The sequence below is a fragment of the Hemitrygon akajei genome, chromosome 13 (genome assembly GCF_048418815.1).
Source record: "Hemitrygon akajei chromosome 13, sHemAka1.3, whole genome shotgun sequence".
Taxonomy (NCBI): Eukaryota; Metazoa; Chordata; class Chondrichthyes; order Myliobatiformes; family Dasyatidae; genus Hemitrygon; species Hemitrygon akajei.
The window spans coordinates 49126397-49139604 of NC_133136.1; the positions used below are offsets into that span (position 1 = coordinate 49126397).

At 37.7% G+C, this 13208-nt stretch overlaps 1 protein-coding gene across 4 annotated transcripts in view; it reads right to left on the reverse strand.

Annotated features, from left to right (window-relative positions):
* pcm1 (pericentriolar material 1) overlaps positions 1-13208 on the reverse strand; it is a 112138-nt gene that overhangs the window by 32247 nt on the left and 66683 nt on the right. For 3 of the 4 annotated variants that reach the window (XM_073064562.1, XM_073064561.1, XM_073064559.1), the window contains 6 exons: positions 10625-10802; positions 6759-7111; positions 5717-5878; positions 2168-2224; positions 922-1094; positions 710-844 (listed from right to left, as the gene is read on the reverse strand). In XM_073064562.1, the coding sequence (XP_072920663.1) occupies positions 710-844; positions 922-1094; positions 2168-2224; positions 5717-5878; positions 6759-7111; positions 10625-10802 (1058 nt within the window). The remainder of the gene's footprint in view (positions 1-709; positions 845-921; positions 1095-2167; positions 2225-5716; positions 5879-6758; positions 7112-10624; positions 10803-13208) is intronic. The other variant, XM_073064560.1, reaches the window with a different exon arrangement.

Here is a 13208-nt window from a genome sequence, read left to right on the forward strand (position 1 = left end):
CCCATACACAAGGATGCAAGAGCAGTGACACAAATCTTAAACTCAGCATAAAGGTAATTTATACAGAAAACAACGCAGACTTTTGTGTACTTCTGGTATTCACATTAGCCTTGTATCTAAGCACAGAACACTGGGTGTTCTGAGTGAGGATTCTGATTCTGATTCTAAAGCATTTGCTTTTCTGTGGAGTGGAGAGAGAAGCAGCAAGGGAAGCTGTTTTATTTTTTCAATACAATGATTGATTGACCAAAATATTAAGATTTCACCCATAACAGCAAAGCTGTTAACTTTTTCATGATGGAAAATAAAATATTAGAGGTACTTCTGGGTGTTTTCAGTAAGTCTTAAAAACCTATTGATTAGGAAGTATCAAAACTCATTATTTTTTGCCAAAATTACAAATTGCATATGATTTTTGATGAACTAAATTTAATATGCTGATTTTTCTTCTTTGTTCCTAACTTTGTTACTTTTGCTACATAACCAACAATGTGAAACAAATTTAAACTTCAATAAAAACACTTCTGAGCACCCAAGGAAAACCAAGAAAAATCGCACTGCTATACCACTTTGATTTCTTTATTTTAGTGCTGGATTTCTAAATTCTAATGTGGAACTCAAAAAGACTCATTTCAAAACCTGAATCATATCACCTTATTTAACTCAATCAATGTTGGCAATGTTGGTTCAAGACATCTTAATCACTAACCTCATCATCACTTGTAGCCAAACTCTCACTAGGAGTCAGTTCTGAATTGCATGTCATCCATATGGGTGAACTCTGTGATAAAGTATGCTCTCCTCCTTTGCATCTCTTCTCTGAAAGATGTTGTGTTACTACATCCTAGAATGAAAAAACTTTTTAGAAAGAATGAAGTATTATAATGATAACTTGGGATTTGTTATTTAAATGTACTGTACCTGTAAGACATAAAGAGCCCGCTGCCGAAGATAATCAGTATTAAGCAACTGAAGTTCATGGAACAGTTCAATAAGAAAATGGGGCCTTGATTCATTCTGGGAAATTAAAGTTGCCACTTCAGAATATATATTATCACGTAGAGCTTCAAAAAGTGAAAAGTCACTACTAGTTTCTACAACAGAAAAATCAAAATTTCACTGAATTAGAAAAAAAGATAAATTAGGGAATTATTATTCAAAAAATTGATCTTAATTTTACTCAGTAACTAATTTCCACATTAAAAGTTTGATATTTTAAACCTTCAAAACAAATTAACCAGATTTAATATGTTCACATCAATGATCGTTCCTTGAACTGTTATCAGTTCATTAAATTTTACATGCTTTGCTAAGTTTTACAGATATTTTAATTTCAGCATTTTCCCCATCTGCCATACTCCATTATTGCAACAGATCTTTCAAATCAGTTTTACTTTGTGTACTTCACATCGAATTGGTGCTACCAATTAATTACACAAGACCAAAATAGGTTTTGCTCCTAAAAAAAACTCAGCTCCTGGTTAAACATACAGTCGTTAGTAATATGAATGAACACCAGCGGGCTTGATACTTAGCAACAGAGAAGGTGCCCACCTTTAAACAACTTAGTAACCTGAAGATATCAGCTGGACATATTTCAACATCTAGTAAGCACTTGCACCATGTTATTTGTAGTGCCCTATGTATTAAACATTCAGAATGACAAAGGCAGAAAATACAAGGAATAACAACTAGGCCACATTACCTCAGATCACATACTATCTTAATTTGGGATATTTACTGTAGTTGTGACAGAGTCAAAATCAAGGAGAGTGGTATACCACGTAGACTCAAGGTGGTGGCTCATTACCATCTTCTAGGATAAATGGGATGAGCAGTATATGCCACTAATGTTAATGACATCCTTATGTCAGGAACAAGTTAAATTTTGTTTTAGTAGAATAAGCATTAATATCAAAAATCTATGGTACTCCCTGCTAATTCTGTACTTAACTCAAACAAAATTAGAAGCCTATTTAATCAAGCCTCAAGTTTAAAAATGTTTGATGCAGCTGCTTGTCATAGAAAAAACAGTACTTCCGTGTGAGCTGGAACTTCATTTACTATTGAACACATTTATTACAAGCAACATAACTAAAGGAAAACAGAACAGACCACAGCCCAAAGCAGCTACTTTCTTCAGTTATTTGCTTAAAAGGTAAATTACCTGGTGCTTCACTGCATGCATTTCTGTTAGATTCGAACAGTGCTCCCCTAGCATGTGCTGTAGGAAAGGGGGACATACAGGTAGTAATTTGTACTAAACACCATGTACTTATTGGAAAAATTATTGCAATACAGAAAAGGGATCAAGAGTGCAAAATAAACCCTAAGCAAAAAAAAATTAGAAACATTACATGCACACACAAAATTAAATGAAGCTTGACTTTATTCATTTTGAAAATTATGCAGCAACAGGAAAGAGCTTTTAAATAATAGTTTTTAAACGTTCATTACAGAACACTGTCCAAGTGCACTGTTGGTAATACACATTTCCTACCCGAATATAAATTACCAAGTAATTTTTAAGCTAACCCCATTCTCACACCTTTAGTACCCATTTTCTTCAATTTCATATGTAAATTATGAATTAAGATGCTACTTCTAAGACACTTAAATTTGAAACTTGCCAAATTATTTCAAATTAGTTAAATGTAATTGTTAGTGTAAAGAGGATGAAATGAAATGCAACATTGCTTATACCTTTGTTCCTATCTTTGTTGAAGTGCAGAATTTAGTAAGAAAATATTTTTTAGTCAGCCAACTATGAACAGAATGGACTTCTTGTATGAAGAAATTGCTGATGACAGAAACAACTACTAACATTTAATCCACCTTGCCATTTGCACATTTTAAGTCTGATCTCACAAGATTCCCCTAAAAGTGACTCTGATTTTTATTCTTGTTTTTAAATACAAAGTTCACATTTTTAGCATTAATCACTTTAGCGTAAGGCACTCCACTGAAGTGTTTTATTGAGGATTTGCACTAAAAGATAAAGCAAACTGTAGTGTCTTCATACTTAAAACAATGCATTTTTAAAAACAGCGATGGGAGTATTTTGAACATAATGTACATTGCTGGATTTTTTTTTGCCCTTTCATATTATTGAAATATAAAATCTGTAATGAAGTACAAATGTAACATTTATCCCATCAACTGTTCTATTGATGGGCATTAACACGCATATGACATTCTGACTAAAGCTACTCATCAGCTACATTTCAATTTATCAGATAAATCAACCTGCCGTAATTACTCAAGAAATTTAACTTTTTTTAAGAAGTGATCCAGAGCATGCACAATGAATATTTAAAGATAGAGTAGCTTATGCAAATATAACACACTCTCTCATTGAGGCATTTTTGTTTCCTTTCATGAAATTTTGGAGTTACCCAACTCGAATTACTCAAATGACAATTTCAGCAGAGCGTCAGATTGCATGAGACATTACTTGTGTTAAGAAAGCGCCAGAATTAAAAAGAGAGCAGGGACTGTCAGGACTTGCTGCAGAGCTTAAGAGCCAGTTTCTGTGCTGTAATGCCCTATAATTCCAACAGATAGAGGCACACTTCAATAATGGCAATCGCTGACGCATGTGGGAAGGCATCAGGTCCATCACTGACTATCAAAAAAATATTTCCTATTTATCTGCCACACTAGCTGAGGAGCTAAAAAAACTTCATTGCTTGTTTTAACAGGGACAATAATAAAGTCCTTGACACCTGAGGAGGTCCGTGACAACTGAGCACACGAGGTGAAATGTACTCTCCGCAGTATCAACACATGCAGAGCAGCCGGACCAAACAGCATACCCATGAGGGTCTTCAAGGACTGCGCTGACCAGCTGGCAAATGTTTTTACTGAAATCTATAACTTCTATCCATCCCTTGCTGTGGTCTCTGCATGCTTCAAAACACCAACCGTCATACCAATCCCAAAGCAGCTAGTGGTAATGTGCCTCAACAACTACAGAGTGGTAACACTCACCCCCATAGCTGCCAAGTGCCTGGAGAGACTGGTTATGTCCCACATTAAGAACATCAATTTCCCCATGGGGATGAATAAAGTATCTATCTATCTATCTATCATCCCTGCTACTCTGGACCAGCACCAGTTTGCCTCTAACGCAAACAAATCAACTGAAGACACCACTTCCATCACTTTCCAGATCATACTGGAACACCTGGAGCACAAGGACACCTATGCCAGAATGCTTTTTAAAATCGACTACACTTCTGCTTTCAACACCATGCTCACTAACAAGGTAAACTACACAAACAGGGACTGAATACATCAATCTGCAACTGGATTCTGAACTTTCTTACCAATCACACCCAGTCAGACGAGACAAGTACACATCAACCTCCCTAACCCTGAACACTGACACACAACAGGAACATGTACTGAGCTCACTCCTTTACACTCTTTTCACTCATGACTGTGCCTCTGCCTATGTCACCAATTCCATCACTAAATTTGCTTTCAGTGATTGGATTAATTACAAATAACAATGAAACAGCATACAGAGAGGAGATACAGAAACTGTCCGAATGGTGCAAGCACCATAACCTTTCACATAACGTTGAAAAAAACGAAATGATTATTGATTTCAAGATATCAAAAAGGTATGAACAAGCTCCACTACTCATAAATGGTGAAGCAGTGGAAAGGGTCTCCAGCTTTAAGTTCTTGGGAGTGAACATCACAGACTAGCTCTCTTGCACCTCTTTGATAGTAAGGAAGGCTCAGCAACACCTATAGTATCTGTCCCAAAATCTTTATTGATGTGCAATTGATAGCATACCTACCTACTCCGTGACAGTATGGTACATTAGCTGCAACAAGATTGACTGCACAGTACATCATTGGGACACAACTACCAGCTATAGAAACCATCTACAACTCACGATGCCTATGGCAGACCTGCAAAAATCATGATGGACTCATCCCACCCTAGTAGTTACCTGTGAAATCTCCTACCCTACAGCAGGGTATATGGAAGCCTCTCTGCACAGACATCCAGACGGAAATACAGCTCCCCCCACCCCCAGGGCTGCCATGCAATTGAACAATGCCCCATTTTAGAGTTGATTGTTTTTAATTCAGATGTAACTTAGATGACACTCTAAATAACTCAGACATTATTTTAAAATTTTGTCATTTTTAGTAATTGAAATACCAGCATGGTGTTTGCACCAAATGGAGTAACACTGCAATCTCAGTGTCCTCAGCAAGGACAATAAAGCTTTAACTAATAAAAGAATACTTAGATACTGCTATGTATTTGCAAAAGGTCACTGAAACAACAATCGGTAACTTAATGTGCTAAAGCACTTTTATGCCCATAGTCATAAAATTTGACAAACATTTTTTATAAATCCATCAACTTATACTAAATTTATAAACATTTTAAAATCAACATCAGTTAAATAGTTTTTATACCAAAAATTGCCTTCTAATGTGAAGGTTTCAGTTACGGAACTTACCGGTTTTAAAATGCCATGAATATTACCATGTGGAATTGCTACAAAAATAATTGTATTTTTGAATGTAGAAATAATTTCATAACATTTTCCAATTGAGACTGTTTTAACAGTATTTATAAAACTTATTTTTACAGTTTAATACAAATATTTTAAACAACTATATAGCATCTTTAGAAATATGGATAAAGTAAATGTGAACTGACACCAGAAGGCCTGTCATAACATACCAGAGGAGACATCATTTAATTTCTTTCGCTTTGATTTTTCTTGCAATTCATCTTTGGTTGTACTGGAGTTTCTAGGTTTCAATAACTCTTCTGTCTGTGTGGCATGGCAGGCTTTTTCTCTACAACACTCACTAGCACTGGAAATGCTCGGAGATTCAAAACCTAATAGAAGAGAAGTACATTCCACAATGAAAAACCAGAAAAAAAACAATTTACAATTTTCCTACAAAGTCTTGCAATGTAGCATTTCAAAAGAAGTTGTGAGTTCCCCCCCAGTGCTCCCATTTTATTCCACATCCTACTATATATTTATATGTGTATAAATGGTGGGGTGGGGGGAAGGAGGTGGGGAGAGAGTTGAATGTAAAAGGGTTTGTTTCCATTTTGCGACTTTCCACAACTATGACAAAGAGAATAATAACAACTAGCTTAAGTGCTTTAAAATATTAGCCCTTTAGAACTGGCACAAGTTGTACAAAGGGCATTTTATACAAAGTTGTATAAAATGCAGTGACACAGAAAACAATTTTGTTCTTAATTCAGTCAATTCATCCATCCTAAAGTGCTCACCAAAACTTAAGACCCGACTTAAAACAGAACACTGGAAATTAAATTCAATTTGCTAAAATAGCTTTGCTGGGATTTGAGCAGTTTTATTATTATAAAAAAGAATTAATACCAAAACAAACAATGTTTGTTTGCTCCATTTTACTAGATTAGCATTGTTCAAATGAAATCAATTTCATGTTGCTCTAAAATTCTAATGTATAAAGAGCAGCAATAAAGTAAACTGGCACAAAAATTAGCCCAGTGATTTGAACACAAGGAAAAGAACTAAAAGAATTTCCTGAAAGGTCAAAAAGTAAAAATGTAATTCATCTTTAGATCAGTTATTTTATTTTAACATGTATATGAGGTTGGATTCTGACAAGACTAGACTAAATCTAAAGCATATTACAGATTTCCTACTTCAAAATTCAGGAAAGGATATTCCTCTACTACAAACAATAAGCAGTGAATCCACCAATCAACAGCATAATACCTTCGCCTATTTCCCAATGGTTCTTCTGATAAAACGCCTTCTTAATTTTTGCTTTTGGAGTTTTGTCTTTTGAAGCTAGATTGGCCTGTGCACAGGCTTTTCTGGATTTAAATGTTTTTGTTACAGTTGTAGGATCAACAGGATCTGGCATACTACTGAAACTTTCCAAGGATTCTTCTTCAAAATTCTTCCTATTTTCCCCTGGAGCCTGTTGCTTTGGGTTGTTCACATTCATTTGTGTTAGAGCAGTGGGTGGCTGCCCTTGTCTGGGTGATTGTGTCAATCTATCTTTTGTATCATTCAGCCATAGCATTTCACTTTGTTGTCTTCCATCATCAGCCTGTTTCTCGACCCTATTTCAAAACAAAAACAATTAAGTTTTTGCAAATGATAGATTAAGTGAAAAATTATTTTTAATTGTTAAATCTGAAACATGTATTACCTTTATGATCTCAAATTAATGTTCACAAATAAAGGTAGGTCAAAATGCACAAATGGGATGAATTATAAGAATACACGAATTCGGAACAGTCATTGACAATTCAACCCTGCTCTCCCATTTATAACAACATGATTAATCTACTGTCAGTCATAGAGTAAATAGTAGGCCTTCAAGCCCCACCATGTCTATTCTTGACACTATGTACACATTAAGTACTTATCTCATGTCTCAGCACTTGGCCACAAGTTGCAAGACTTCATCTATATATTGATAGTTTGATAAAGAACCGGTCTCTAACAAGTCCTCAAGATTCCAATCACTGCAAAACTGAAGTGTTGCAAGGTGCTATTAGCATTGCAATCAAGTGCTACTTAGTCACAGTAAATTCATCTATTATAAAACCAGAACTACTCAGCTCCAAATGTCAGACTTGGTCCACAATCTCCTCCATACAAACACTCCAATTTTCTCAGATACCTTGATTCAGACACACCAGTCTACTCTTTTTATCAAACCTTTGTGCTATGCAATCATCTTCTCTCCTGCCCAAGATACCCCATCGATAAATCTCCACAATTAGCCTTTGCCCCTCTTCTTCCCTCTAGAAGGTTAACGAGACAAAACCACGAATTTCATGCAAAGCAGGGAATGTAGATTCAAACATAATAATTTTATGATATATAATTAAATGAGTGTCTAGTGAGACTATGAGGAAGGACAAGCAAATGACAGGGCAAAATTGCAGTCAGTGGGATGAGTTAAACTGTACAGGGAGTCAAAATCAAAAAGGGCGATGAATACAGGACTGAAGGTGTTATATTTGAATGCACGCAGCACGAGGAATACAGTTGATTATCTTGTAGTGCAGTTAGAGATTGACGTATATGATGTTGCGGGCATCTCCGTGCTGTGGCTTAAAGAAGATCTCAGTTGAGAGCTTAACATCCAAGGATACACATTGTATCAAAGGGAGGGAAGGGGTGGGTCTGTTGGTAAAAAATGAAATCAAATCCTTATAAAGAGGTGACATAAGATCAGAAGATATAGAATCCTTGTGGGTAGTGTTAAGAAACTACAAAGGCAAAAGACCCTGATGAGAATTATATACAGGCCTTTGAACAGTAGCCAGGATCTGGGATACAAATTACAACGGGAATTAGAATTAGGGAGCTCAAGGTAAAGGAACCCTTTGGAGACAGTGATAACAGGATAGAATTCCCCCTGCAGTTTGAGAAGGAGAAGCTAAACTCAATGTAATTGATTAACTGTAATCACTATTACAGTGAGTAAAGGGAATTACAGAGGCATGGGAGAGGAGCTGGCCAAAACTGATTGGAAGGGAACACTAACAAGGATGACAGCAGAACAAGAATGGCTGTGTTTCTGGGGGAAATTCGGAAGGTGCAGAAAAAATACATTCCAAAGACAAAGTATTCTAAAGGGAGGATGAGGCAGCCATAGCTGACAAGGGAAGTCAAAGACAGCATAAAAACAAAAGATGTAATATTGCAGAAACTAATGATGAGGTAGAGGATTAGGAAGATTTAAAAAACAACAGAAGGCAACTACAAAAGCCATAAAGAGAGAAATGATGCATGAAGGCAAGCTTAGCCAGTAATATAAAATGTTTTTTTTTCCAGCTATATAAACAGTAAAAGAGAGATGACCTTGGGTATCACATCACTGAAGAATGTCACTGGAGAGGCAGTGACAAAGAAATGGTGGAAAAACTTAGCATTTTGCATCAGTCTTCACTGTAGAAAACACTAGCAGAATGCCAGAAAATTGAGAGTGTCAGAGGCCAGGAGTGAGTGTCATTCCTATTACTAAGGAGAAGGTGCTTGGGAAGCTGAAAAGGTAGATAAGTCACCTGAATCAGATGGACCACACCCTAGACTTCTGAAAGAGGTAACTAAAGAGAACGTGGAGGCTTTAGTAATGATCTTGCAGGACTCACCAGATTCTGGAATAGTTCCAGAGGACTCAAAAATCGCAAATGTCACTCCACTCATTAAGAACGGAGAGGCAGAAGAAATTATAAGGCAGTTAATCTGACTTCAGTGGTTGGGAAGATGTTGGAGTCCATTATTATGGATGAAGTTCAGGGCACATGGAGGCACATGATAAAATAGGCCAAAGTCAGCATGATTTTCTCAAGGGGAAGTATTGCCTGACAAATCTGATGGAATTCCTTGAGCAACTAATAGGCAGGATATACAAAGGAGAGTCAGTGGATGTTTACTTGGATTTTCAGAAGGCCTTTGACAAGGTGCCACACAGGAGGTTGCTTAACAAGATAAGAATCTATGATATTACAGGATAGGTACCAGCATGAATAGAAAATTGGTTGACTAGCAGGAAGCAAACAGTCGCAATAAAGGGGACCTTTTTTGATTGGTTATGACTAGTAATGAGCTGCAAGGGTCAGTGTTGGGTCTCTGCTTTTCATGTTATATGTGAATGATTTGGATGAAGGAATTGATGGTTTTTTGGCCAAGTTTGTGGCTGTTACAAAGATGGGCAGCGGGGCAGGGAGTGTTGAGGAAGCAGGGTAGCTGCAGAAGGATTTCGACAAATTGGGGGAGTAGGCAAAGAAGTGGCAGATGGAACATAGTGTAGGGAAATGCATGGTCAGGCTCATTGGCAAAGGGAATAAAGGCATAGACTATTTTCTAAACAGGGAGAAAATTTTTAAAAATCTGAGGTGCAAAGGAACTTCGGGGTCCTCATGCAGGATTCTTTAAAGGTTAACTTGCCCATTGAGTCGGTGGTAAGGAAGGCAAATACAATGTTCACATTCATTTCGAGGGGACTAGAATATAAAAACAAGGATGCGGTACTCAAGTTTTATAAGGCATTGGTCAGACAACATGGAGTATTCTGAGCAGTTTTGCGCATGTTATTTAAGGTGTGCTGGCATTGGAGAAAGTCCAGAGGAGGTTCGCGTGATCCCAGGAATGAAAGGGTTAACATACGAGGAACATCTGATGGATGAGGACATCTCTGATGTCCAGGATGAGAAAGCCTCATCCTGAGAGCATATGTGGCAGAGGAACTGAGAAAGGGAATGGCATTTTTACAGGAGAGAGTGAGAAGAGGTATAGTCAAGATAGCTGAGGGAATTAGCAGATTTATAAAAGATGTTGGTAGACAGCTTGTCTCCAGAGATGGAGAGAGAGAGATCAAGAAAGAAGTCAGAGGAGTCAGAAATGGACCTCGTGGATTTAAGGGCAGGGTGGAGTTGGAAGCAAAGTTGATGAAATTGACAAACTTAGTATGGGTGAATGAAGCGCAGAAAAAGTATGCATATTTCTTTAGCTGGCATACACATTTATGGAAAAGAAATTCAACCATACCATTTTACACCTAGTAAAAATATTTTTATTACCATATGTGGAAACAAAGACTGAAATCAAATACATACCACTTATTCTCTCTGCATTTTGGAGAATTACTTTCAAACGGCTTTGGAAAAGCCAAATACTCTGTTTTTCCAGAGACATTGTTCTCATTTACAAGTGGCTGCTGATCACCACTTTGGGCACTGACATTTTGTGATATATCACTAAACCCAGGAGGGAATATTGGATTAACATTAAAACCTGTTTGAAACAAAGGATAGATTTATTATTGAGAACTTAACTACAATGTCACAAAGTGAGTAATAGAAAACAACAGTTTTTTTTGGCTACCTTGCTCACTTTTTACTCTGCTAGTTTGTTTGAAACAACTAGACTTACCCCATTATTTTCTTGAATTAATTGTGCTTTAACTATTAAAAGCACTGGGGGACAGGTGGTTGAAAAGATTAGGGATCATTGAAATGAGAGAGAAATCCACTGCCACAACTAAATATTTTGATCAAGATAGATTCATGCGGGGAGAGTTCTCCATGCTAGAATCCACTTCAGGTCTCCTCTAAGGAATGAAACAGCAGGCATTGTGGGAGAGGTCACCTTCTGCATGACCATAAAATTCACTGTCTGCATACTCTATTAATCAAATCATGGAAATAATGTTAGATGGGGCAGTAGATGTAAAGATAGATTCGGAATGTAGACAGACTGTGTGAAAGGATAAGCAATAAATAGGGCATAGTCAGTTAGATGTGTTGACATGTGTCTATTTTAATGTAAATCATCAGGAACAAGAGTGTTGAACTTAAAACATAGATCAGTAGATGGAACTACAACATTGTGACCATTATGGATACTTACCTGTCACAAAGGCAGGAATGGTTGCTGGATGTTCCAGAGCTTAGATATTTCAAAAGGGACAGGGAGGGAGGTAAAAGAGGTGGGGGGTGTGGCATTGCTAGTATCATAGCTGCAGAAAGGGAGGAGCTATGGACGAATTCGCTACTGAATCAGTGTGGGTGAAAATCATAAACACTAAAGGAACAATCAGTCCATTGAGGTCTAATAGTAGACAATGAACCTGGTTTATTGGTTGCTGGACATTTCAGGGAAAGTGACCACAACTCCTTGATCTTTATTACAGTTGGCCCTCCTTATCTGCAGATTCCGTATGCACGGATTCAATCAACCGCTGATCGGGAAAACCCGGAAGTTCTCTCTCCAGCACTCGTTGCTTGAGCATATACAGACTATTTTTTCTTGCCATTATTCCCTAAACAATACAGTATAACAACTATTTACATAGCATTTACAAAATGACTTAAAAGTACAGGCATTCCCTGGGTTATGAATGAGTTCCATTCCCGAGTCCATCTTTAAGTCGGATTTGAAGTTGGAACAGGTACATTCGGTATTATTTAGCGTCAGTTAGTCAAACGCTTTTCTTAGTATATAGTACATATTTTACCTTGCTATGCATATAAAACACTTAAGAAACATATGTATTTCAATAATTTAACCACTGCGTTGCTGAGTAATAACTGTAGCTTTAATTGGGGCAGGACCTTTCACATTCTCCATTAAAATTGTTCCGATCGTTGACCGACTGTAGCCTAATGCTTTTCCAATGACCGATGGCGTTTCACCTCTTTCCGATCGCTTAATTACTTCCACCTTATTTTCAATCGCGATCGTGATTATTTTCGTGAACAGAAACACTGTGGATTCAGAGCTGCGCCGCCAGGTCCTAATGTCCACCGCATGGAAACATGTTAAATAAAGCCCGGGATTCCGCTGGGTCCTAAAGACCACCTCATTGATACATGTTAAATAAGGGACTCGAGCATCCGCGAATTTTGGTATCCGCGGGGTGTCCCGGAACCAATCCCCCACGGATAAGGAGGGCCGACTGTACTGTCTTAGACAGGGATAGGAAGCAGATGGTATTGTAAAATATTTAATGAGGGGGAAGGCTGTTAGGCAGGAAATTGAGAGCGTAAACTGGGAAATGATGTACTCAGGGAAATGCACAACAGAAATGTGGAGGCTACTTAGGGAGTATTTGCATGAGGTTCTGGATAAGTTTCTCCAGGTGAGACAGGGAAAGATTGGTAGGTGGAGGGAACCACGGTTGACAAAAAATGTCAAGCATCTAGTAAAGGGGAAGAAAGAGCATACCTTAGGTTTAGGAGACAAGAATCAAATGATGCTCTGGAGAGTTTACAAAGTACCCAGAAAGGGCTGAGGAATGGACTTAAAGAGAGCTAGTAGGGGACATGAGAAGGCCTTGGTGAGTAGGATTAAGGAAAACCCCAAGGCATTATACATGTATGCGAAGAACAGGAGGATGACTAGAGAGGATGTAGGACAGATCAGGGATATGCCTGGAGTGGGAGGAGGTAGAGAAGGTCCTTAACGACCACACTGCTTCAGTTTTCACCTGTGACAGGTACTTTGAGGACAATGTATAACAGGCTGGTAAATGTCAACATTAAGAAACAGGATATGCTGGAACTTTTGAAAAGCAATAGATCAGTCCCTAAACTAGACGGGAAACGTACCAGTTTACTATAGGAAGTGAGGGAAGAGACTGTTGCACCACTGGAGATGATCTGTGCGTCCTCACTGGCCACAGGAGTAATACCAGAAGAC